Genomic DNA, 25,723 nt, shown 5'->3' with positions numbered 1-25,723 from the left:
TAGCTGCTGTTTAACATACTTAGTTACTGCTGGAGTAGAAACATTTCATCATCTGTTTTTTCCTAATATGGAACAGACATGTTTATTGAACACAATCCGTAACTGTTACAATGGTGACTTCTGTGACATGGACACTTGTCTACTGCAAGAAACAGAGTAGTTTAAGTGGTACCAATAACTTGAGCTGATACTGCTTAGAAGTACATAAATTGGCCATAAAATAATTCCTACAGTGCAGTAAGAGGTACCAGATTAACAAAAATGCTTCAACATTAACCTTAAAAGTCAAATCTTGTCCTGTTAAACTATGTTTTTCCCACTGCAGGAAAAAAAAATTACCTTGCTTGATAACAGGACATTTCCTATGAGGATTTGACAAAGCAACTACAAAATTAAGAGGTTTAAGGTGGAATTGTGTTCATAAACCTGAGAAAAGGTATCATCGGGGAAATTTGTTTGAGAGAGACTCAAGGAGCTAAACCCTTAAATTTAGGTTTGGAGATACAAAAATTTTTTAAAAATTTCATTGTAAACAGTTTCAATAGCTTCTGTCTAGGAAACATAAACATGTTTCACGATGGAACTGGAAAAAAATCACTATAGAATTTCAAGAATAAACTTTTATTAGAAAAAAAGACATCCATTAACACACATTTAATATGGTTAAATGATATTTGGGTGTTCAGGTAGAAATGGTTACTGAACCCCTTCCAGTCAACATATAGTTACTTATAATTAAGTGGCAGTTCAGTTAACGTAGCTTACAACAAAGATAAACATATGCTTAATAGCCTTTTCTTCAATCACAAGTGATCCTTTCAACTCTTGGCTCATGTACTGCATGGTACTAAAGGATGAATGAATTTTTGAATCTTTGTTTCTATATTGTTTAGAATCTGACCAGGATATCTCAAGATCCATGTTTTCCCAAAGATAATAACCCTTTAAATAGTATTGTTAACTGATTTGTTATTCCTTCCTGTCTCAAGACTATAATTTCTTAATGGATTATTCAAACAAGGGGAATGAATCCTAGAGAAATATTTTCTAAAGTTTTATTGCAACAAATGCAGTTATACAACCAATGAAACTGCATCATTAATATATAAATCACACTCCATTGCAGTGCTAACTTCGCAATGTATTTCTACCTATAGTTCTCAAGAAATTTGTTTGTAGATGAGACACTATCCTAGTTTAACAGTGCAACACACTGGTAATATAGAACTAAAAGCTAGGAAAAATTTCCAGCAGTTGGCTAAAAAGAATATTTGATATAATGGATGAGATGTGCCCAGGTAATACTGCAACCTCTATTTTTCATAACATTTTCTTAAGAAAACGTCACTTTGACTTGGATCATTTTATACTGTCTTATAAAACCAAATTAATCAAGCATGACAGGGCTAAGTTTTCAAAAATACAAGCAAGGCAAGATTACTTTGTTACTAGTTCACAAGATCAATAATGAAACACCTGAAATATGAAACTGAATAGTAAGTCTAATAAAGGCATGAACATAGAATAAACAAATACAAATATATGGTGCCTGATCTAAAACCTATTGTAGTTCTCATTGACCTCAAAGAGTTTTGGAGGAGGCCCATGGTGTAGTTCCACTATTACACCACACAAGATTTGGTGATCTCAAATACAGAAATACCTGGCAAAATTCTGCCTTCATTTATAATCTGTCAATGGAGTTGAACAAATATTATAAAGCAAGGGCTGAAATTTGCCCAAAGGACTTATATTTTCAATATCTATCACCTGGCTTCCAAAGAAAAACCGAAGTAATTTAGAAAAAAAAATCAACCCTCTGCTTTCTCATTTACCACTTCTCTTCTAGGACTTCAGGGCATGTCTTCATTTCCTCCATTGTTTCCAATTTTTTGCCTGAAATACAAAGTCAACACAGTGCAGAATAAATAAGAATCAGTTCTGGCAATTTTACAGAATTTTACTGTTTCATCCACTTTTTCTACCGATGAGATTAGTTTATAGAGAGGACTGCCTCTTTTTAAAAAACCACTCACATTTACCTGCCCATATCTCTCTACCACATACTTTCTCCACAATTTTTAAAATCTCACCTAAAAAAAAAAACTTTTCTCTTTTGCCTAAGCCTCTTCCCTGGTTTTGGTATTTGAGCTGAATGTTTCACTTTGTGAGATAAACCATATGTAATAATCTTCCACAACAGGCTGCCTTGCATAATTTAACTTTGTAGCACATTTGGGGATACAGTTTGTATTAAAGATGCTATGCAAAATAAAATCATATAGTAACGAATTGTAGTTGTGTACCATTATAAAGAGCGGGAACACCCCCCCCCCCCCTTTTAGATGAAATAATACAAGTTGCACAACTAAACTCATCCCTCCTTTTCGGAAACAAAGTGCTTATCCCTTCATTTTTAGAATCAAACATCACCATGACCAGGGTATTTGGATAATATTCATGCTACCTGGTAAAATGTCTAACTATCGTGGGAAAAGCCTTGACTAGCTGTTTTAAACAGCAAATGAGCTACAAAATTGTCTGCAGAAAGCCTACTAGCTGGTTTTAAAATTACAGGTGGTGTCATAGTGAAGTCCAATACATACGTTATTTTGTTATTTCCATTGCTTTTCAACCCTGAGAAACAAGTCAGTCTTCTTTTCTTTGTTTTTTTGCCTTCAGAAACATGCAGCACACTTTCAGAAAGCACCAAAAAATAAAACAAAACAAATAACCCCTTTCATTCCTAGATTAAACATACCAACATGATTTAGGGGGGAAAGTCTTTTCATTGGGCTATGAAGAAAATTGCCCATACGAAAACAGAGTGTTAGGGCATCTGATTTTTTCCCTAGGTATTTACACAGGTTTTAGTCTAAAAATTTTACACTGTATTTATCACAGGGATGCTGTTGATATGCTTGGTACTAAACTACAATGTTGACATCAGATGTTGTAAATTTACATTTTCTCTAAGCGTGACTAATCCAGAATTTACTAGTATAACATTTTTTCAGTCTCTGTAAACACTTGTTCCAAACATTTTAAGACAACCCTTCATTTCCTCTCCACCCCCACAAGACAAATATTACAAATCTCTCTGCCTAGTTATTTTTCATGAGCCCATCAGTGTTGTATCAGAGTTTGAAATATAGCTAACACTTAACCTTTACCAGTTTTAGATGAATGGAGTACTGGTGAAAAATGCTGTATTGACAGCCTTGGGGACTGTAATCCTCTGTTTAGTAGCAGATCAGGTAAAGAATAGACAATGCAGGAATACACATGTACTTTCTTCCTGACCTGGAGGAACCTGTATGGTCCCATCTAATTCTTGACCTCTCTACTGAGACTGCCAAGAAAGCCGCTAATTAATGCCATTTGAAGTGGTGGCTTTATTAATGGGGACATCTGTACACTGGGAATGGGACTGAGACTTGTCAAATTCATTGCACATAGGTCACCAGGACGTTGTTAGATACAAGCAACTTAAAATCACAGCTGACCTAGAGGTGAAAGCCTCCATTATCTTATTACAAATCCTCCAGATTATCCAGTCCACATACAATGTATATCATGGCCAACACAGGACCTGTGCATTTAGGATAGGTGTATGAACAATGATCATCTCTCCTTGCATCCGCATGCTGCCTAAATGCTTCAGTGTAGTGTGCTCTTAAAGTTGTGCATTAAGTAAGGTAAAGAGGAGGCTTTTCTACAACCATGGCCCTGGTCCATTCTAACGAGAAAAAGGCCCCTACAGATGATTCCTAATAGGATCAATTTATATGGAGAACTATGTATAAGATAAAGTATATCTAGTAAACTCCAGAGAATATCTGTGGCAACGAATAGGCCCTCAATGTGTTTAAACATTTTAAACGTTGGGACACCGAGGATCAAAAAATGAAACACTCAAAGAAAAAGGTGAAATTTCACAGCTAAGAATATACCTGGAATTCTCTCCTTCCATTCGGGATTTTTAAAGTAAGATTTTTACATAGCTGTGTTGGAGATAAAGTTATATAAGGTTGTATTGTCAATCCAGGATCAATAGAGGTTCTTAAAGAACTGGAAAACAACAACAACAACAAAATGCATCAGTAGACAAAGTGAAACAGACCTGCATTATAATCACTTCTGCTTTAGGCATGAAAAATATATATATTTTAAATTGCTTAAAACCTAAATTAGCAGAATTTATGCACAGAGTTAAAAATCACAAATAATTACATTTTAAAATAAGACGGTGGATGATTTAAAGTCAGTCATTTTCTTCTTTACCTACCTGCCAAGATCTGAGTTTGTCTACTGCAGAGGAAATATGGAACAGTGAAAGGATAACACCAACCTCTAAAGGAAGTTTGGAGTCACTGTAACTACAGGACAGGCACTGCAGGGGCATGCCAGTGCACCTTCAGCCATCACCTGGGAGGTGTCACAGGTAGAGAGTTAGTCTAGCTCCATACCTTTCCAATCATTGGCTTTTTTGATGGCATTCCTCAGTACAAAGAAAACAGAAGCTTCAACCATTTTGGTATTGTGCCTAAAACGACGTTGCCTTGTATAAAGGGGCCAGGTTGATCTCTTTTGTGATCCCAAAGCAGGTTCTGGATGCAGCTTAAATCCACATAAATTCATATAGTCACTGACTCAGTTAATGCAAAACTACTATTCCTTAACTGGGCAGCCTTTATTCTGTTAGTTTAATATGGATTTTTTAGTTGTTCCAAGCACTCAGGTTTTATTTTCTTGACTAAGTGAATGATGCTGTTGCAAACACAGCATAGGAAGAAGCCTGACAACAGCCTGCATGTGGGTGTGGTGCCAACACTGAAGATGATGTGTAGTGTTTAGAATAAAGTTCCCTGTGGAAAAGTTTGCTTCTCTGACGAGTGAGCAATTCTAAGGGGAAGAAGTTTGAAAAATTCAGGAGAAGCATCAAAGCAATCTAGGGGGATATCCGTAAGGCACACATTGTGACAGAAACATCAGGGAAGACTGGCTGAGTCACATACCAAAATGCAACCTCAGGCCACAATAGACAAGCTTCTGTGAAGTGCAGAATATCTTTAATCCCCAACCACCCTCCTCCCAGTACAGTCTCAAACCCCAGCCATCCACACCCCAGTGTAAGCAGGAAAACTTTCACTTCCTTCTCTCCCAGTGCAGGCAGATAACCACCCTCACTGCCTCCAAACCTCAGCACTGGCCCTGGGAGCTGTAAGGAGTGTATGCTGGTCCTGGATACTGGAGAAGTGGTGCTGGGTAAGAGTGAGTGCTGATCCTGGAAGGTGGGGGTTGGTGGTGCCCAAGTATCTCAGTGAAGTCTCTACAAATGCTTTCTGCCTCCAATCCCACTATCTCCTGCTGACCTCTGCCTACCTCCCAAGAGAGCAAAAACAATGCTCCTGCAAAGCAGTCTTCAGAAGCTGCTACGGCAAGCTGAGGAAAGATCCCCCTCCTTGTCCACAAGCTTAGGGGAAGAAAGGTGCCTACTATTACTTCTCTTGCAGCCCTGGAGCATCCGGCAACCCAGCTCTGAATGCAATTGGGAGCCATTAGAACTTCTAGATCTACAGACCCCTTTTTTCACATCACTCATGAAATTCTCCAAACTACATTCTTGTCACACTTCCTCCTGTAAGCTTTGTAGGTTCTCCTCTCGCTTTCTTTATTGTTACTAGGAATATCTGCATAAAACCCAGACCTTTTAAAATCTGTTCCTGCTTCTTCCCACTGGAAACCTTCTTCTGTCATAGCCACAGAATTATGATTTCAGATAAGATGTGTACAGAAGTGGGAGGAGACAATAAGCAGCAGGAACAGATGAGCCTCTGGTCTTGCTCCCAGTTAAGTCAATGGGAGTTTTGCCATGGTCTTCAAGGGAAGCAGAAGTAAGTCTTTTTTTCATCCAGCTGACCTACTCACAAGAACTGCTGGCAGCAGTTCTTGACAACTTTGCATTTAAAAAATGGACAGGGAAAGAAAGATTTCATTTTCAATCAGTCTTTCTACTCAGGATGTTGATACAAACCACTTGAAATCTTGCTGGTTTCATGGTTCATGATCAGAACCCAATTTATTAAATGTTATAAACTTATGAATTCACACCATTTCTTATATACAAATCAAGTTTTTCAATTTTTAAAAAAGTGCTCTTTAAAAATTAGATTAGTATAAAGCACAAGTTACAAGAAACTGCATCTTAATTGAAAGTGAATTAGTACATCAAGAAAGGTTTCAACCACACACACATCAATTGGGGCATGAGACACTTTTAAAACCTTAACGTTGGTTTACTGAAATTTTAACTAAGGAAACACTTAGCCTTGTTTATATAGACAGGGTATATAGTGCTTTCGTCATTAAAATTAATTACAGCTTAATCTTATTAAAGCAATATATTTGGAAAACTGCTATTTTAAAATACCAACTTGCATCCCAATTTCAAACTAAAGACCCCAGGCCTGCAATCAGACTCAGGCAGGCAGAACCTTATGCCTGTGCAGACTGATTGCAGGTTTGGGGGCTTAGAATAAATCTTTTTTTCCAGGTGTACTATTACTAAATTAAAATTTTTAGTGACCTGATGTAAATATTTAATCTAAAAATCAAATGTGGTCAGGCAATAAGATGCCAGACGACCACAACTGAAATATTTTTAAGTTTAACTGCACAACAGTATAAAGCACACAAAAGATGTCTAGACATAAAGGTCATTGTTTCTTTTTTATAACAACATTACTAGTACTACACTATTCTATGCTACAGCCTGCCAATTCTCTGCAAGATCAGAGCATATAGGGGGATGAAATGCAATACTGCATGCATTCTTGACTGCTTTTGCTCTATTCTGGGAAATTAAGGCCAGCCTCAGGCAGGCTGTTGAAATAAGAAATAGATGGGTGGTAAATAGAGATTTGGAAGAGGTTAGCCATTTAAAAAGACCAGATTATTACAGAAATGCTAAATAAAACTGCTGATACAAAAGATACAGACTGACTTGAAGGGGTTCACTACACACAAACTGAAACAACTAAATTAGTTTTAATTCACATATTTTAGTTATTTCAGTGCAAGTCTATGCATGGGGATGCTCTTATTCCAACATCAGTGTCCCGTTTAAAAAAAACCTGATTTTTACTCTGGATGGAATGTGGGTGGGAGGGGTGAATGGAGTAGAGACACTGAAAATACCCTAGGATCTCACTCAAACAAAGATTTGCCCGCCAAAAATTTTAAGGAAGTATTTATTGTAGCAAGCCTAAGTTTGCTCTATTGCACAAAACAGTAGAAAGGGATCAAATTTTTGCAGAGATGCATCTTATAGAAACCATTGTTAAATACTAGACACAAGACACTCCAATGCAACATAAAGTTAATTTTGAAGAACAAAACGCATCACGTAATTGTAGGGCATCAAAATGAGATTAAAGAACGCCTCTGGAATTATTTTGGCCTCGGATACTTCAGCAACATGTAGATCTAGAGCAATCCACTGCAGAAATGTTGTTCGAATGAACATACAGAAGCAAAAAGCCACTTTGCAATTGTGCTTCGAAGCACCTGCTTACAGGAGGCTACCAGGATGTTCAGAAGATAAAAAGGACTCAGCAGTCCCAGAGTTGAAGCAGGAAGCCCTTAAAAGGCAGCTCCACACCATGTTCCTGAACTTGCAACTGAATCTATAGGGACAGACTCCTGACTTCAGTGGGCCTGTGTTAGTTATAGTAGTCCAGCAGAGCAGTTCTAATTTCAAGATGGGGACCCAAGTGGAAAATGGCTATATGAGGCTGTTCTAAAATAGTTCCAATTCCATGAAATGTCAGAGAACGTGCTTCACTATCTATAGTATTCCTAATCAACTGCTGTTGTTTTCTAAGATCTCTTAGCAACTGGCCAATACATTATGGACACAAATGGGTTCAATTCCAATATATGTATGTTTCGATGCACCATATAATTGAAAGCATATTTAGCCATGCTGTCTTCTTATCTATGACAATTACATGTCAAATACAGCATCCTGTAGTAATGCATGCCCTAAAAATCATTATAAAAATATTTCCTTAAAACACTTTAAATAATTTACAAAATTCTACAAAAAAATTTAAACATTTATCCATGATACACCTGTTAAATAGGATTTTTCACATTAGCGTACACATGATATATATCAGTATCTTCCATCTTCTTCCTTTTACTCTCAAGTTTTATCAAGATATTTACAATGATAGGTATTTTCTAAAAAGACTGAACGTTGTTATAAAAAAAAGTACTTACAAATCTGACACCTCGCTTTTCACCAGGGAACTTGTGCATTCCTCTACAGCTATGTCACTAAATTCTGCAGAACTTCTGTCTAAAGCTTCCTGAACATGGTCCTCTTTACAATCAGCTTCTCTACTTTGCTGGGCTAACATTTTCCCTTCCAAAGTAGAGTTGGGTACATTAATTTCTTCCTGCCTGCTGCTGTCTTGCTGGCTCTCTCCTTCCTCTTCCTTAGTGTACGTGTTTTGGCTCTCAAAAATAAATGTTCCTACACTAACTTGGTCCTCATCTACTGCTGCCATGATGGGTTCCTGCAATGGGGGATCTGGATTTGAATCTGAGCTGCAATACATCTGCTTGTCTCCCAAACTGTTATCCTTTCTGTAATCATCTGCTTCAGTTTTAACATGCAAAGAAGCAGCCTCCAGTTGTTCACAGGTTTCTGCTATATGAAGACTTGTCTCCTCTACTATGAGGCTCTGAGTAAAATTTGCTTCTTTTATTCCTGTCTTTCCCTCTCCACTAAGGTTCCCATTTTGCACCAAGGCTCCACTTTTCTGTTCAAGTGCACAAACATTCGGGAGAGTTATCTCAGTCCTTAATGTGTTGCTATGGGGAAGTGAAAGTTCTACATTTTGCCTTTTGTTTAAAAGCACAGATTTCTTTCTATCACGAGCATACTTTAGACCAGCTATAAATTTGCTGGAAATTTTTAACTGAAAGGTGCTATTTCTTTTGGAACTCGACTTAGCATTAAAGTAATTTTGCAATTTACACCCATCACCTTTGCTGTGTGGCAATGGAAGACTTTTCTGCTTAGGCTCTATAGTACCCTTTTTACTTAATGAATTTCCTTTTACAGATAAAGCACCAGCAGCTACACCTTTAGTCCACACTGTCCCTTGCTCAGCCTTCAACTCCAGAGTAGTATGGAGGTACACATTCTCTGCGTAGGATGCACCTTCCCCACTATCATGCATTATTGCACTTTCTCCTACAGTTCTCAGAGAGCTTTTCAGTTCATCTGTTTGCTGAGATACCTTTTTAGTTTTTTTACTCTGACCTGATAACATGTTAGTCTCATTTTTGATTAGCTGGTGCTTTGCTTTTCCTTTATTTGCACGTGGTTTGGTAACTCTCAATGAGTCAGCAGTTAAGTTAACCCTCCGTATTTCCATACTGCTTGCAGAGTCTTTAGCCTTTTCTGCCAAAAATTTCCTAATTTCTTGTTCGATGCTGTCATCACTATCCACAGAGCTGCTGTCATCTGTTGCTGAAGTAGCAGTCAAAGAACATCTTTTATTTTTAGCTGCCTCCAGGTTATTCTGGTTGCAAACTGGTTTAGGTTTACATTCTTTTTTAAACTGCAACGCAAACGGTAAGTCCTTTATGCTTTCTGATCTTCCCTTTGACAACCTGCCATTTACATTGTTCTGGGGGCTTCTAACTGCATTTTCCTTAGTATCTTTATATGACTTTGAGAGGCAGCTTTTTAGCAGAATAGGACTTTTGCATTTCCAGTCCTTTTGCTGGAGGCTACTGAGTTCATCCAAAAGCTGGGTTTCTGTGTCACCAAATCTGACTTTCTTCTTGCATTGGATTTTTTGGTCTTTGGACTTTTTCTTTAGTTTCCTCTTGGACCTTAAGAGGTCTTTGATAGCGCTATCAAGATCTTCATCGCTGTCCAGAGAACTGCTCTTGTCATCTGTACCATCTCTCTCTTGAGCCTGGACTGTATTTTTTATCAGTTCTCTTGTGTTACTCTGAACCTGCATCAAGCTGTTTGCGAAGTCTAAAGCTACATGCTTCTCAACAAGTCCAGTTAATTCTGTAGAGATCAGCTGCTGACTTGTTTCTTCGTTACCAGACCTTCCAGCTTCACAGGCTTTTCTATGACTGCTCAGGCCACTCCCATCTTGCAAAACTGGCATTTTGGCGCTATTACCATAACCCGCTTCAGTACACCCCCTCTCCATCCCTTCCGTTTTATTGTCTATGCTCTGTTTTGCTACTTTGCTTTCTCCTTTAAGTCTCCTTTTACGACTCAACGATAGATTTAAAGTTTTGGGGAGGGAAGGTTCAAGGCCACCAATTACACTGTTACGCTCAGAAGACAAAGGCCTTTGGACAGAGTAGGAGAGATTATCAGGTTTTGTTACAAGACTTTCTGACTGTGCCTTGAGAGCCAAAAAAGCCCTTATTTCTTGCTCTATGCTATCATCACTGTCCACAGGGCTGCTGTCACTTTCACAGTGGGAGGAAGGCATGCTTTGGGGATAGAAAAAAGGGTTTGCTGCAAATGATTTGTCCTCACCTCCCATTTGGGGTGGCATGATTGTTTTGGAAATGTCAAGGATGGCTTCCGCACACATCAGTTCTGCGGACGTGTCTGCCCTGCAAGAAGCCTGCAATGTGAGCTCGCATTTGGCAATTTTGTTTACTGGAGATGCACAACTTCTGCCTTTTCTCAATGGCTTAAACAGTTTGTTAAATTCATTGCCAGTGCCTTTTAATGGTGTAGATTTTGTACTAATCTCTCTCCTCTTGCGGCTTAAAGATTTTTTAGGGTCTTCTGCCAATGCACATTTTGTTGAACTAATTGTTAGGCTTGCAGAAATGTCTGCCACACCTTTTTGCAAGTCTGTTGTAGGATTCGCCTCTTTCTTGATTTTCTCCAGCTGATAAAGCTGAATGGCTTCTTCGATACCATCATCGCTACTTGAATCAGAGAAGTGTGTGCTTTCAATTATTTGTTCCCCTCCGGTTTTGCAGAAATTTCTCTTGCCTTCACCTTCTTTACTGTGCTCGACAACCCAAGGTTGGCTAATAGCAGTCATTTTAAAATGTGCATGGTTTGTTTTACTGAAATCACTAGGCTCTTCACTGATTTTAGACTTCAAACATTTAGATTGTACATTGGTCCTCCTTAGTTTGGACTGGTGCCTTAAGAGGAGTGCTTTGGATCCTTGCTTTAAAGTACTGCGATTTGCTTTGTTAGCTGATTCTTTGTTACATTTAAACATAGATTTCACTTGAGTTTCTCTCTGTTCTAGTTTTTTATCCTCCACAATTACACACTTATTAGTTTCTTGCTGTTTCTTTTCATTCAAGAACTGTACAATTTCAGCATGTATGCTCTGTTCAAAAGAGTCATCACTACTGATGCTCAGAGGTGAAGCAGACCGTAGCTTTTCACAAATTCCCAAGTGATCAGAAATGAAGCCTTCAGTTACCATTTCAGCTTTAAATTTCATAGGGAGTAGATTATTAGTCACCTTATTCTGTGAGAGTTCCCTTTTGACCCTCTTGTCTCCATCTATTCTATCTGAACACTCTGCATTGTTTGGCAATGGCTGGATACTCTTGCTTTTCTTTTTCAAGTACTCTTGAATGGCTTCCTCTATGTCTCGGTCAACAGAATCGTCACTATCAGAATCCAACAGGAGGGTCCCAAACTCTGAACTGTCTTCCACTTCTGTGCCATCAGAATCAGCAGGGCAACCACGCTTGGAATATTTAGTGTGCTGTTGTAGCATCCGGGTACTAGATGTAAGTCTGTTGCCCCTTTTTTCTCCCTTTCGTTTTTTCTGTGTAATACAATCATAATCATTGTTCATACCCAGGGAAGATTCTTGACTTTGCAGGTTATTTATGATCATCTGAACTTTTGCACTTACAGATGCTCTAGTAACATCCTCTTCAGATTCAGAGAAGCAAACAGGGTATCTACAACTCCTCGACTGTCCAAAGGACTCCCATTTTGTCTGCAGAGCTATCAAAGGAGAGGCATTCATAAGAAACATTCTAGCAGGCAATGAAGACATCCGCAAAAGAACAGTTTTTCAGGCTGGTCTCTCGTCCATCCTAAGGGAAAAGAAAAAACACTAATGACAGGTTTCAGAGTGACAGCCGTGTTAGTCTGTATTTGCAAAAAGAAAAGGAGTACTTGTGGCACCTTAGAGACTAACCAATTTATTTGAGCATAAGCTTTCGTGAGCTACAGCTCACCTCATTGGATGCATACTCTTATGCTCAAATAAATTGGTTAGTCTCTAAGGTGCCACAAGTACTCATATAATGTATATAAAATAAAATATATAAACACACCACTTAGACAGATTTGCATGTGATACAACTCATACGTTACTAATGTCCAGTAGTCTTGTTACATCAGCTATTCTCAGAAGTTGCTCCTAAATATAATTTAAATGGGAAATCTATTACTAGTACCATTTAAAGAGGAGATAAAACTGAGTTGCTGACCATTTGAGCTCATTAAAGGTCCCCTGGCACTCTGGCTCTAGCTATAGTCCAATCCAGGTAATTATACTCTGCCTACCTAAAACTCTTCCTGCACTTTGAACATAGTATTCTTTTACTCTAATTCTAATTGCTGTGGGCTGTAAAAAGTTGTCAAGGTGGGCTGTAGCTGCATTTTAGGGATGAGTAAAGAGGACCGTTTATATGGGGGTCCATCATTTTATTAATTCTATAAAGAGTTTGGGGACAAAAAAGAAAAAAAAATTAAGAAGGACTTTCAAACTGGAACAGACTTAGGGGGAAAACTGCAAAATATTCTACTAATGTCTGTTTGTATTTTCTGTCATCATTATTGTGTTTAAGTAATTTTCACCATCCATAACCAGGTTTCACTATTTGTTTGTGCGGTAAAATCATTTATGAATATATTTCCACTGAATGACTGCAACATTACACATTCAGCAATATGACTTCACTGCAGGATCAAGGCCCTTCTATAAATACAAATCTTCAATAGCCAGTAAAAGTGGTAAGAAGATTATGAATTATTCTTTATATTACAGTAGGGCCCACTCTCGTAAGTATTGTACAGCCACCCAGTGTAAAATAGACTTCATCCCCAAAGACCTTACAATCTTCCATGGGACTCCACAAGGACACAGGATTTTGACTGCAGGCATCAGTTTGCAGGATCAAGATCGAATTTTGCTTGCTCAATGCATACTCTTGTCAACCCCGTGTTCTGGCAAAACACTGCTGCAGGGGAGCCATTCCACAACTCTGACACGCAGTCACTCCCACAAACATGGTGGGTCTCAACCACTGCGTGGCATTGTACTGTATAGAAACTATAAAACCAAGCTTCTATCTTTGAATTTCTTCCAATCTAACTTTTCTCTAGACAGAGCATTCAGAAAGATTTTTTTTGCAACAATTTAATTTGTGGCAGTATATTTTCTTTAAGAATTATTATAGTTCTAGAATTTTTAAAACAAAGCATATTAACTTTTTCTTACCTCTCTCATGGTTTTGTTACAGACAAGTGGGTATTAAAAATGTGGGGGGAATGATGCTTGCTTGCTTACTTTTATCAGGCACTTGGAGCACCAAGAATGAAAAAAGCATTACAAGTATTCCTGTTCTTATTACAAATGTGCTACATATGGTTATTTTTGTCAAACCTGTTCTTTGACCTAGAGGCAGGGGTCAACTTTAACACCATTTAAAAAATAGCCTGGGTCATTGTTCAAATCCCATCAGTCTAGGCAGAGTCACCCCTGATCTGCCTTACGTGATTTCCCATCCCGGAAAGTCCAACGGAGCTAATGCTTCGCTGCTCCTTCATCCTTTGGCTCCCTGCCACAATGTTCTGGCATAAAACATTCTCACCCAAGCCTTTGGCTCTAGATATTGATTCTTGATTTTTCCCCTGTTATAATTAGTTTTAGAGCATTGCTCTTGTTGTATAATTTAATTTTTAAGGGTATTGATTAAGAATGTTCTTCAATTTGGTTGGTGCCCAGAGCAATCTGACACATGCCATTATAAATTATTTCTATAGTCAAGCAACAAAAAAAAAAAAAAAAAGTTAAGGATTTACCCCTAGTATGCACGTTCTAATAAAATACAAGTATCTTTGACCTTTCAAGTGTCAAGCAATTAGGAACCACAGGTAAACTGGTGACCTAGCTAGGTGGTGATTACTTAGTAGTAGCCTAGAAGACTTTACTTGTAATGTGTACTACAGTGAGGGTCACTGGTAGAGAATGTGGATGATTAAATAGTTTCCAAGTTTCCTGTAATACAATTTACAGTACACTTCATAAAAAACCTGGAGGCTTTCAAGCACTGGTGGTAAGTTAAACAATCATGTTATGAGAGAAATGAATTGAGAGAGACTCAGAACACTTGGGCTAGTTACCCCTGAGTAATGCATTCAATACATTTAAGCTTTGGGCTCTGTACACATTGCTATTTCTTCCCTATTAAACCTCTTTCTTTCCAGAATAGTGGATGTCTTCATTATCTGAACAACATGGGATTGTTGGCGTACTGAAAATTCACAGCTATCCACAGGGGATTGGGTTTAACTTTTGTGTCATGTTATCCACCCATAACTTCAGTGGGCCACTGCCAATCATTTAATAGAGGCTGACGGAACTTAACTGCACACCACTATATTAAAGCAATAGACTACCTATAATAACCACATTCAGCATCTGCATGGACAAAGGATCCCAAAGTACTTTACAGAGCACATACATAGCTATCACTTTCTCCAGCTATTGAAATGCAGCCACTTCTAAAAAGGTACATAGCAGCTATTTAATGCTAGACAGTAGTGTACCACAATAATTTAAGACAGCAAGACTGCACCCAAATACAAGCACAGAGATTTTAGGAGGTAAAATGAAGTTATCCAAGTGGAATTTAGCCACGACATTAAAGTTAGCATCCTGACTCTTGCTGGTTGGGCGTGGACCTGAAGAGGACACAGTTCTCTTCAGAGCTGTGCCACTGACTTGCCACACAACCTTCAGCAACTTGCTATAAATGGACACAGTGATAGCAACCCACCTCGGTAAAAGGATTTGAGAACAGCAGCTGAAGAGTCCGATCGCTGCAAAGTAGATGTCCCATGAACAGTGCCACGGTACCTTCAGTGCCCGAGAATGGCCAGGCACATTGAATTTCACCTTCCTGAAGGAGATGCCCCTATCAAGAGACATCAAAGCATCGGTCTTCCTCAGCCCCACCTCACGCGGGCCTCTGCCTTCACACCCCCCGGGACCCCAACCCAGAAACGCTCCCAACCAGCCCTTGGCTTCTCTGCTCAAACATCACTACCTCCACCCTCCTGGGCTGCAACTTCTAGTCCTTTCCAGAGACACCCTAGGCTGCCACACCGAGGGACCCCTCCCACCGGCCCAGCCTCAGAGATCTCAGCCTGTCGCCCCCAGAAAGCCCTCGACCCCAGCCCTGCACACCCCAGGGATCCCACCTCCAGGACCCCAGCCCTGCACAACGCAGGGACCCTGCCTTGTCACTCCCCGGGATCTTAGCATGTCACCGCTAGAGAGCCCCCCCCGGGGTGGCAGCCTGTCACCCCCTTAGCGAGCCCCTCCCGTATCCCAGCCCCCTACCCCCAAGGACCCCGATCCCAGGATCCCAGCCCTGCACACCCCAGGACCCCGCCTTGTCACCGCTAGAGAGCCCCCCCCCGGGGTGGCAGCCTGTCACCCCCTCAGCGAGCCCCCCCCGTATCCCAGCCCCCCCAAGGACCCCGATCCCAGGATCCCAGCCCTGCACACCCCAGGACCCCGCCTTGTCACCGCTAGAGAGCCCCCCCCGGGGTGGCAGCCTGTCACCCCCTCAGCGAGCCCCCCCCGTATCCCAGCCCCCCCAAGGACCCCGATCCCAGGATCCCAGCCCTGCACACCCCAGGACCCCGCCTTGTCACCGCTAGAGAGCCCCCCCCCCGGGGTGGCAGCCTGTCACCCCCTTAGCGAGCCCCTCCCGTATCCCAGCCCCCCCAAGGACCCCGATCCCAGGATCCCAGCCCTGCACACCCCAGGACCCCGCCTTGTCACCGCTAGAGAGCCCCCCCCCGGGGTGGCAGCCTGTCATCCCCTCAGCGAGCCCCCCCCCCGTATCCCAGCCCCCCCAAGGACCCCGATCCCAGGATCCCAGCCCCTCCCCCAGGAGCCCGGCCCCCCAACCGCCCCCGAGACCCCGGCCCCCCAACCGCCCTTGGCCTCGCGCCGGCCCCGGGCCTGGCCCCTCGGCTCCGCCTGGCAGCGGCTCCCGCCGCCCTGGGCCTGGCTGTTCCGCTGCCCGGCCGGGGCCTCGGCGGCTGCCGCGGCGCCTCCCCGCCGCGCTGGCCGCTCACCTGCCGCGGGGCCCCGGGCTGGGGGCGCTGGGGGAGCGGGGCGCGGCTCCCGCCTGCTCCGGCCGCTGCCCGCCGAGCTGGTGCAGGGGCGGGCGCCGGGCGGCGCTTCCTCCCCTGCCCCCGGGGAGCGGGGGGCATGCGCCGCAGGGCTCCGCCGGGGGAGGCGGCGGCCTGGCGGGCCGGAGCGGCGGGTAGGGGCCGGGACCGGGGCCGGGGCCCCCAGCTGGGGGGGCGGCGGCGGCGCAGGCAGGCGAGTGCGTTGCCCCAGCCCTGCCCACTCTGCCCCCGCCGAGGGTGCGCTGGGGCCGGGGTTGCAGATGGCGAATTGCTGGGGGGTCCCTGTTGTACATGAGGCTAAGGGTCCGGGGGGGGGGGGGGGGGGACGGACCGTCTCCGTCTCCGTCTCTTTAATCTCTGCCCCCCTCCCTAGTCACCGGTTCCTAAACCTCCCAGCCCCCCCTGTGCCTGAACCCGGCAACGACTGCGGCATCCTTTGTTCGGGGCTGCGGGGAGCCGATTTTCAAGAGAGGCTCAGTTCCCGTTTAGCTGCCCAAAGATTTCCAGAATCTGGCCCCTTCGTTTGGGTCCCGAGACGGGAGGGGAGCCCGCTGGAAAACCTGCCTCCCGCCCCCCCCCCCTCCGGCGGGTGGCGTGAGCCCTTCTGAAAAATCCCCTCTCCGAGCCCAAGAGCCTGAAGTGAAGACCTCCCTGGGCTGCAAGAAGTCCTCTTCTTGCCTCTCGTCTGTGGCGAACCGGATTCTCCGCTTCTGGCCCCGAGCAGTGCCCCCCCCCCCGGGGTTCCTTGCACGTTGCTGATACCTGGCTCCATCACTGCAGGTGTCCCATGCTGGGGATGTTAGCAGGTCTCCTTTAGGCCTGCTGTATTAACACCAGCACCTCAGCTGTGGGGTTAATCTCTGGACAGTCACAGACCCCTACATGCTGCTGGTGTCCATAGAAACAAGTTGCCTCTCCGAAAAGTAAACTTTTCTTTTTTTTAAGAGTTAACATGAGGTCAACTTGATTAATGCATTTGGGGCCTGATCCAAAGCCCAATTGAAGTCAGCAGGCATCTTTCTACTGACACTTCAATAGGTATTAGATTGGGACTTGGTGAATTTATGAGTGTCAGTCTTTGCTCAAATAAATTGGTTAGTCTCTAAGGTGCCACAAGTACTCCTTTTCTTTTTGCAAATACAGACTAACACGGCTGTTACTCTGAAACCTGTCTTTACACACATATGTATAGCTAAGCAGTGAGAGACTCAGACTTGATCTAAAGATCGCATGTTCAAAATTTGCAAGTGACCCCACCAGTAGTGTCTTTATGTAGGCAAATCATCATACAGTGCTTGTTTTAAGTTCTTCCTTTTTCCCAGCAAGGTCTGTCTCTCCCTGCACTTAACAAAGACCTTTAGCTCAAGCTATACTTCGCATCTAGCTCTGTGGCTATCTCTGGGTCTTCTCCACACCATCTGCCATCTCCTATTTAACTCACTGAAACACCCTGTCAGAAATACCACTCCTTCTAGTAACAGACAGCTCATAAAGAGGACTATTGGTTCCTTTTTCTTAGCCGTGAAAGAACACTATTGTTGCAGTGACAGTGCTCTTTCAGGATTATATTTATCGTCGTTTTTACTCTGTTCATTTTCTGTCCTGCATTGTTATGCAGGCCTAAAAAAGGGCGGAGGGACAATCAGCTTGAAGAAGATATGAGCTGGAGGTGTAAAAGGAACCAACAAAAGCTAAACAACAGTTTGCACTCTTCATCAGAGAGAGAGAGAGAGCAATAATGGAATATTCCTTGAACAAATAGGTAATATTTTCCTTGTAAATGCACATAATATTTTTAAAGACTGGAAAGAGTTAAAACCTAAAATGTTTTTCAACGCCAGGTAAAAATGAAATAGAAAAAATATGCTTTAGAACAAAAAATACTTTAAACTATATATAATGGATATTTTGCAATAAAATTACAAAAAAAGACACTCCCCCAACCTGCAAATATTTACACAGGTGAGTAGTCCCAGGCTACTGCCATGTTTAAAGATAAGCACATACATAAATCTTTACATGATTGGGGCCTAGAGTCACCTGTGTGGAACTCATCTCAAGATCAGGGCCTAAAGTCCCAATCTTGCAAATATTGATGCACATATATAACTTTACTCACCTGAGTTGTCCAACTGAGTTCAACAGGACTACTCACTTGTGTTAAATTTGCAAGATTGGGCCCATACAGTGCAGTGTATTTATACACAGATGCTATTACCAAGACCAGGAAAAATGTCGCATACAAAGATAAAAAATAATTCACGCTAATGGACCCTTGGGAGTGTAATATAAACCCCTTGGCCAAGAGAAAAAAATCCTTAAAACCAAATAACCCCCAAGTAAGCAAGCACAAAACTCAAAGAGAGATTCTGCTCCCTACACTTGCTCCTGTCTGCAGCAAGCCCTGGTCTAGGGGGTATATTGAGGGTGGAACCAGGGAGTAGGAGGAGACCGGGCATAGCACATACCGTTACAGCGATTCTGACTCGTGCCACAAGCAGCACTGAGGAGGAGAAAGCAACAGGTATTCTGGGAACTGTTTTTGCCACTGGAGAAACTTTGAATCAGGAGGGTTCAAAGGTGGCTTCAAGCTTCCCCCTGGGTTGGCTCAGCAAAGAATTTGGCTTCAGTTTCTAATCACTGCATCTAGAAACCTATAAACATAGGAACAGGGAGACATATAATCAGGATTAATGAGCAGGCAATTCTAGAGCATTTGTTGCTGTTCAGATACTGTACAACGGAACAGCAGATGTAACACTTTCAGAAGAGAGCAAGAACTTCCGTTAAGTCCCTGATTCAACCCATGACTTCAGTGCAGCCACTCACGTACTTAAAGTTATGTACATGCTTAAGAGCTTTGCTTCATTGGGGCCTTAATGATCAAAAAGCCCAACAACTCTTTTATGATGGGCCAATTTCAATGTTCATGTAAAGAATATTAAAGTTGCCTTCAGTTTGTATATCATAGAAATGTAAGGTTGGAAGGGAACTTGAGAGCTCCCCCTCCCCCACAATGCAGTGGCAGGACCAAGTATACCTAGGCTATCACTGACGGGCGTTTGCCTAACTTGTTCTTAAAGACACCCAGTACTGGGGTTCCACAACCTCCCTTGGTGACTTATTCCAGTACTTAATTATCCTTACAGTTAGAAAGATTGCCTTATATCTAACCTAAATCTTCCTTGCTGCAGATTAAGCCCATTACTTCTGGTCCTACGTTCAGTGGACATGGAGAACAATTGATCACCATCCTCTTTATAACCTTCCTTAACATATTTGAGGACTATCTGGTCCCTCCTTAGTCTTCTTTTCTCAAGACTAAACATGCCCCATTTTTTAAACCTTTCCTCATAGGTGAAATTTTCTAAACATTTTATCATTTTGGTTGCTCTCCAGTGGACTCTCTCTAAATTGTCCACATCTTTCCCAAACTGGACACAATAGTCCAGCTGAGGCCTCACCAGTGTTGAGTAGAGCAGGACAGTTATCTCCCATGTCCCACATATTACACTCCTGTTAATAATATCTTCAAATGTATGTCAGTTCTCTTTAGTTTCCCACAGATGAAAGGGCCAACATGCCACCTTGATTTATTTTCCAATACACTCAATTTCACAGAGCATAAATATTTGTATGATGCTTCACAACAATTAGCATTCACTACAAATTCATCTGATGAAACATACAGTATTTGGTATGCTTGTTACCAAAACCACACAGTGAAGATCCAACATGAATGCAGGAAATGCTGCAAATTTTACAGATACCTCAGCCCCCCTCAAGTACATGTCAATAGAAAAGAGAAAAAATCTAAAATTTTCAATCACAGTCTTAAAACGGAGTGACATCTAGTGGCTGTGCCATCAATCTGCTGCACAATGCTAGCCTGACACAATGGCCCTGATTCTCCGCTCTTCCACTTTTTGTACACCAGTGTTACTCCATTAATTTCAGGAGAGTTGCTGTTGATGACGTACTAACGTAAATGAGGTCAGAATCAGACCCTACTCCTCTTAATAATCATATCACACAATCATTTTCTCTAACCTTTTTCTATTCAAAGATTACAAAGCATGCTGTGCATTTTGGATAGAGATTGCATGACCACAACTGAAATGCTGCCACCTCTGGATGGAACGTGTCAGCTGCCTGACAGCATATTGCAATGACACAATAGAGTTTAGGATAGAAAGTATAACTGAAATTGGAGTGGAGGTTTAGCTACGTACAATACGATAGCTAGAATTTGGTCAGGACATGAAGGCTTATGGTTCCTCATAGAATAGAATCATAGAATATCAGGGTTGGAAGGGACCTCAGGAGGTCATCCCCCTCCACCCCCCCCCCTCAAAGCAGGACTGATCCCCAATTAAATCATCCCAGCCAGGGCTTTGTCAAGCCTGACCTTAAAAATATCTAAGGAAGGAGATTCCACCAGCTTCCTAGGTAACGCATTCCAGTGCTTCACCACCCTCCTAGTGAAAAAGTTTTTCCTAATATCCAACCTAAACCTCCCCCACTGCAACTTGAGACCATCACTCCTTGTCCTGTCATCCGCTACCACTGAGAATAGTCTAGATCCATCCTCTTTGGAACTCCCTTTCAGGTAGTTGAAAGCAGCTGTCAAATCTCCCCTCATTCTTCTCTTCTGTAGACTAAACAATCCCAGTTCCCTCAGCTTCTCCTCGTAAGTCATGTGTTCCAGTCCCCTAATCATTTTTGTTGCCCTCCGCTGGACTCTCTCCAATTTTTCCACATCCTTCTTGTAGTGTGGGGCCCAAAACTGGACACAGTACTCCAGATGAGGCCTCAGCAATGTCGAATAGAGGGGAACGATCACGTCCCTCGATCTGCTGGCAATGCCCCTACTTATACATCCCAAAATGCCATTGGCCTTCTTGGCTACAAGGGCACACTGTTGACTCATATCCAGCTTCTCATCCATTGTAACCCCTAGGTCCTTTTCTGCAGAACTGCTGCCTAGCCATTCGTACCCTAGTCTGTAGCGGTGCATTGGATTCTTCCGTCCTAATCCCTCCGCTGTGCTGTCCAGATGCCAGCGAAGCATGCGGCTCTGCTCCCTCCAATCCACAAGCTTTGAAGGGCCTTTGCTGGCGCAGCTGCACAGAGCTGAAACTTCAGGGCTTTGTCTGCAATTCTAATGTTATCAAACAGCTAGAGAGGGACACCGGGAGGGAAGAGTCAGTGGAGCAGCCCAGGGATCAAAGGCAAGAATGAGCAAGACAGACTGTGATGTAGTGAGAGGGAGAGCAGGGAAGCAAACAAAATGTGTGAGAGAGAACAAAGCCAGGGGGAGTCATGCATGTATGTTGATGAGTGGGACTGTGTATCATAGAACTGGAAGAGTTCATCTAGTCCAGTCCCCTGCACTCAAGGCAGGCCTAGACCATCCCTGACAGGTGTCTGTCCAATCTGCTCTTTAAAAATCCCCAATGATGAAGATTCCTACTCTTGCAAAAAGTGCCACTGGAACTTTAATGACCACTCGTCCAATTTGCTGTTGCCCTGCACCTTGTTAAGTCTTTGCACCACGCAAATGTTGGTGTGACATGCTCCAGTTGTGATCTAGTAGCATGAGCACACACCTTTGCACTCACTTTGCAACATGCAAATGTCTGAACTGGGTGTGGGTAGATGAGAACTGGAACCCCTGTGTGGACAAGATGTTGGTTCTCTATTTCACCCAAAAGAGGGCACTTCTAGAGAACAGGGATATTATTTCAATATGACTTCAGAGAGAAGCATGCCATTTCCTGGGAAACTAACGCCACTTCCTGACGTTTCCTTAGACGTCTCCCATCTAACTAATGACCAGCCCCAACCCTGATTTGTTTGAAAAATCTGATGAGATGCCAACTCAGGCTGGCATGTATGGTTACAGCCTCCCATATTAACTTCCTCCTACCCTATGATAGCTGAAGCCGGGGAAATAAAACTCACTGAATGTTCAGTGTTTCTTTTGGCATATATAATGTGCTTTTAAATTCAGAGATTGCTTGGCTGAACAAGCTTTCTAAAAGGTACCTTCTACAAAACCCCACCCAGACAAAGCTTCTAATAAGCTTCCCTCATCCCTAACCGCCAAGCCTGTAGCTCAGTGGTGACTAAGGGCATGGCTACATTTGCAGATGTAGAGTGCTGTGAGTTAAACCAGCCCTTGGAGAGTGCAGTAGGGAAAGCGCTGCAGTGTGTCCACACTGTCAGAGTCAAGTGCACTGGCATGGCCACATTAGCAGCTTTTGCAATGCCACAAAGAGCAGTGCATTGTAGTAGCTATCCCAGCATGCAAGTGGCTGCAACGTGCTTTTCAAGTGGGCAGGGGTGGAGTGTGAGAGGGAGTGTGTTGTGTGGGGGGAGAGAGTGGGTTTTGGGGGGGCTGAGAGCATGTCAGCATGCTGTCTTGTAAGTTCAGACACCAGCAGACCTCTCTCACCCCCCCACCTTTCTCTCACACATACTCACAACAAGCAACACTCCACAGTAATGGTTTGCTCTGTCCCAGAGCAGATAAGCATGCCAGCTGTCAGAAACAGAGCTTTGAAAGGGCATATCCGCATTCCTACAGCCGATTCTAAAACAATGAGAAGAGTGGCCACTTGACTTAAGGGGATTATGGGATGTTTCCGGAGGCTGATCAGAGCTCAGTAATGCAACACCTCATTCACACTGACGCTGGGGCGTTTCAGCCGAGGCACAGCAAGCGTTATGCTTCTCGTGGAGGTGGATTACCAGGAGCACTCCAGCTGCAGAGTCCAGACGCTCTAAGTGCCCTGCTAGTGTGGACAGGTCATGAGTTAGGGTGCCTGGGGCTGCTTTAATGCACTCTAACTTGCAAGTGTAGCCCTAAGGTATGCTCTCTGCATGACACGTCCTTCCCTCCAAAGCCATGTGAGAAAGGAGGAAGGACTCAATGTTTGTGCACCCCATTGGAAATGTACCAGTTCGATTTGCACATACATACACTTTTTAAGATAAAAACCTAAATGACTGCAGCACTGTTCTTGCACACACACCTTTCCTTGGGAGCTGCATAGAAATTGCTTGTTGACTGACAGCACTCTGCAGTTACCAAGCACTAGAAAGCTGTGGCAGGATTTTACGTCTCTGCTGGGTGAGTTGCCACATTGCACATCCCTTGACTTGAGAGACCAACCAAGCCACTTCCTGAGGTCATTTGTCTTTCTGATCAATAATGTATATGCAAATAAGGCCAGTGCTCTCAGCCCAGTTCCCTCAGGGACAGATGACAAAACTGATTAGCACTAATTGGCACCCTTGTTAAAATTACTAGAATGAAAATGTCAGTGTTTTCAAAATGGAACATTCTCCTGACCACAGGATCTGACTATTTCATTTGCAGCTCATTGCAGGGGGCTCTGCTTATATGGGGCGATGCATTAGACACTAAAGCTGCTTCTGTATATGGATTATCCAGGGTTGAGCCTGGAGCATTGAAAATGGCTTTTTTTCAGACAGAAAAAGGACAAGGCTGAAAAGACATGAAAAAAGAATCACCTGGCAGTTTCTCCTGATGTTAGGTAACCTGTGGCTCCATGTCCAATTATATTTCTCATAGTGACACTTGTTAAAACCCACACACTTCTACCAGGCTCCTGTTTCATTCAGACCATTAAGGGTTCCTATACTGTACAATGCACAAGCATATAGCTGTGTTGAGAGCAGTGTGAAACTTGCCAATCTCAGCCTGTGGGGCTTGCGTGAACTATTTTTCCTGGTAGGTTTACATTCGCAGAGTTTCACTTTGAATTTCAGGTTCAAACAAACCTTTAAAAAGTGAAATCCAGCCCAGGTCATTGAGTTTGGGGGTGGAAACGGTATAAAATTATATGGTTTTGTATGGTTCCAAGTTGAAGCTATAACTGACCCCTGGGTTTACTCAGAACTTGGGGCTATAGGTTTGGATGGCTGTCAACCAAGGTTCATGAGACTCAGCAAACTTTGCAGCAAAACTGGTGCACGTTTTGGCTTTATGGTGAAACCCAGAAGGGATGTTCCCCCTGGTTTTGTTGCAAAACTTGTGTGTGGATCTAACTTGCTTCCCACTAATGTGGGAAGCACAGCCCACTGCTCTGAACACCAGGGGACATCAGCTGGCAACAAACAAAGAACTGCATCAGTTCTCCAGGATTGTTATAAACACTGTAATTTTGTGGGTTGGAGTGACAAGGAATGGTCCCCAAATAATGCCCACTTGCACCTTCTCATTTTGAAACATTGTTAAATCCCTTCCACCCGGTTATACTCAGCAGGCCTGATGGAGAACGATCAGGTCAGGGAGTAATATCACTGATTGTACAGTTAAGTTGTTATTTAACGAATGCTAAAGGGACACATCTGGGGCCTTGAGGTTATAAGAGACAGATCTAATTTTCTAAAGAGTGAATTCACCGTTGGTGAAAGCTGCCAGCGAACAACCTTGGAAACTGAATATCTCCATTTACTCGCAGGAGAGATACAGCAGGAGCAGAGGTAGTGTGAGCTTCTATCCCAGAGTGCCTCAGTGTTGACCTGGAAGGCCCACCTGTCGGGGGAGGAGGGGAATTGAGGGCAGGTCCTCAGCTGGTGAAATCAGCATAGCTTCACTGACTTTCCACTCTTAGTCATCATGGCCCAGTTCGTCATTGGCACCTTCACTGCGACTGCAACATAGGGATCAATCAATGTAAATGGCCCTTACATGCCACTTAAAATAAAATAGAGGCACATGGTACTTACTAAGTGTATCCAAAGGAAAATTATTACTTTTGGTGTTTCAGGATCCAATCCTATGATGTGCTGAACAGCCTCTGTTCTCATTACCACCAATGGGGGCTGAAAGTATTCAACACCTCCCAAGATTGGGCCCAGAATTTGTATAGGGCAGAGTCAGGTATTGTTTTCAGTCTTCCCTATATTGGTGCTAGCAGCCTGCACACCTGGAATTAGAGTAAAACCTAGGAATAGAATTTAATGCCAAAAGATTTGGTTGCAACCTCTTCTGTTTCTGGTTACCATTATAGACAAGTCTTATATTTTGACCTGTCTCTAGAAATCAGAAGAGAATAAGTCTCCATTACATGCTATAAATAGGTTAAAAAGCTATCAGAAGGTTTTCTTTCTTTCTTTCCTTCCATATACACACATATATAAATAATCCTGCTATAAATTCTGTTGGAGGTTTAAAAAACACAGAAAGTATCTAATTTTCTGTAGATTATG

General features: G+C 42.7%; 1 protein-coding gene across 1 annotated transcript; it reads right to left on the bottom strand.

The window, feature by feature from the left end:
- Nucleotides 1-8,201: 8,201 nt before the first annotated feature.
- On the bottom strand, nt 8,202-16,582 carry PPP1R26 (protein phosphatase 1 regulatory subunit 26). Its single transcript, XM_073315010.1, has 3 exons — nt 16,424-16,582; nt 15,112-15,249; nt 8,202-12,138 (listed from the first exon to the last, which is right to left on the bottom strand). The coding sequence occupies exon 3, from the start codon at nt 12,096-12,098 to the stop codon at nt 8,283-8,285; it is 3,816 nt and encodes a 1,271-aa protein (XP_073171111.1). The 5' UTR covers nt 12,099-12,138; nt 15,112-15,249; nt 16,424-16,582; the 3' UTR covers nt 8,202-8,282.
- Nucleotides 16,583-25,723: the final 9,141 nt, after the last annotated feature.

Source organism: Lepidochelys kempii, chromosome 16 (assembly GCF_965140285.1).
Source record: "Lepidochelys kempii isolate rLepKem1 chromosome 16, rLepKem1.hap1, whole genome shotgun sequence".
NCBI classification, from domain to species: domain Eukaryota; kingdom Metazoa; phylum Chordata; order Testudines; family Cheloniidae; genus Lepidochelys; species Lepidochelys kempii.
The sequence above is the reverse complement of the archived record's forward strand: the minus strand, read 5'-3'. Positions and strand labels throughout refer to the sequence as shown.

Excerpts from the sequence above, each read along its gene's own strand:
- PPP1R26 (XM_073315010.1), bottom strand. The coding sequence starts at position 12,098 with ATGTCTTCATTGCCTGCTAGAATGTTTCTTATGAATGCCTCTCCTTTG.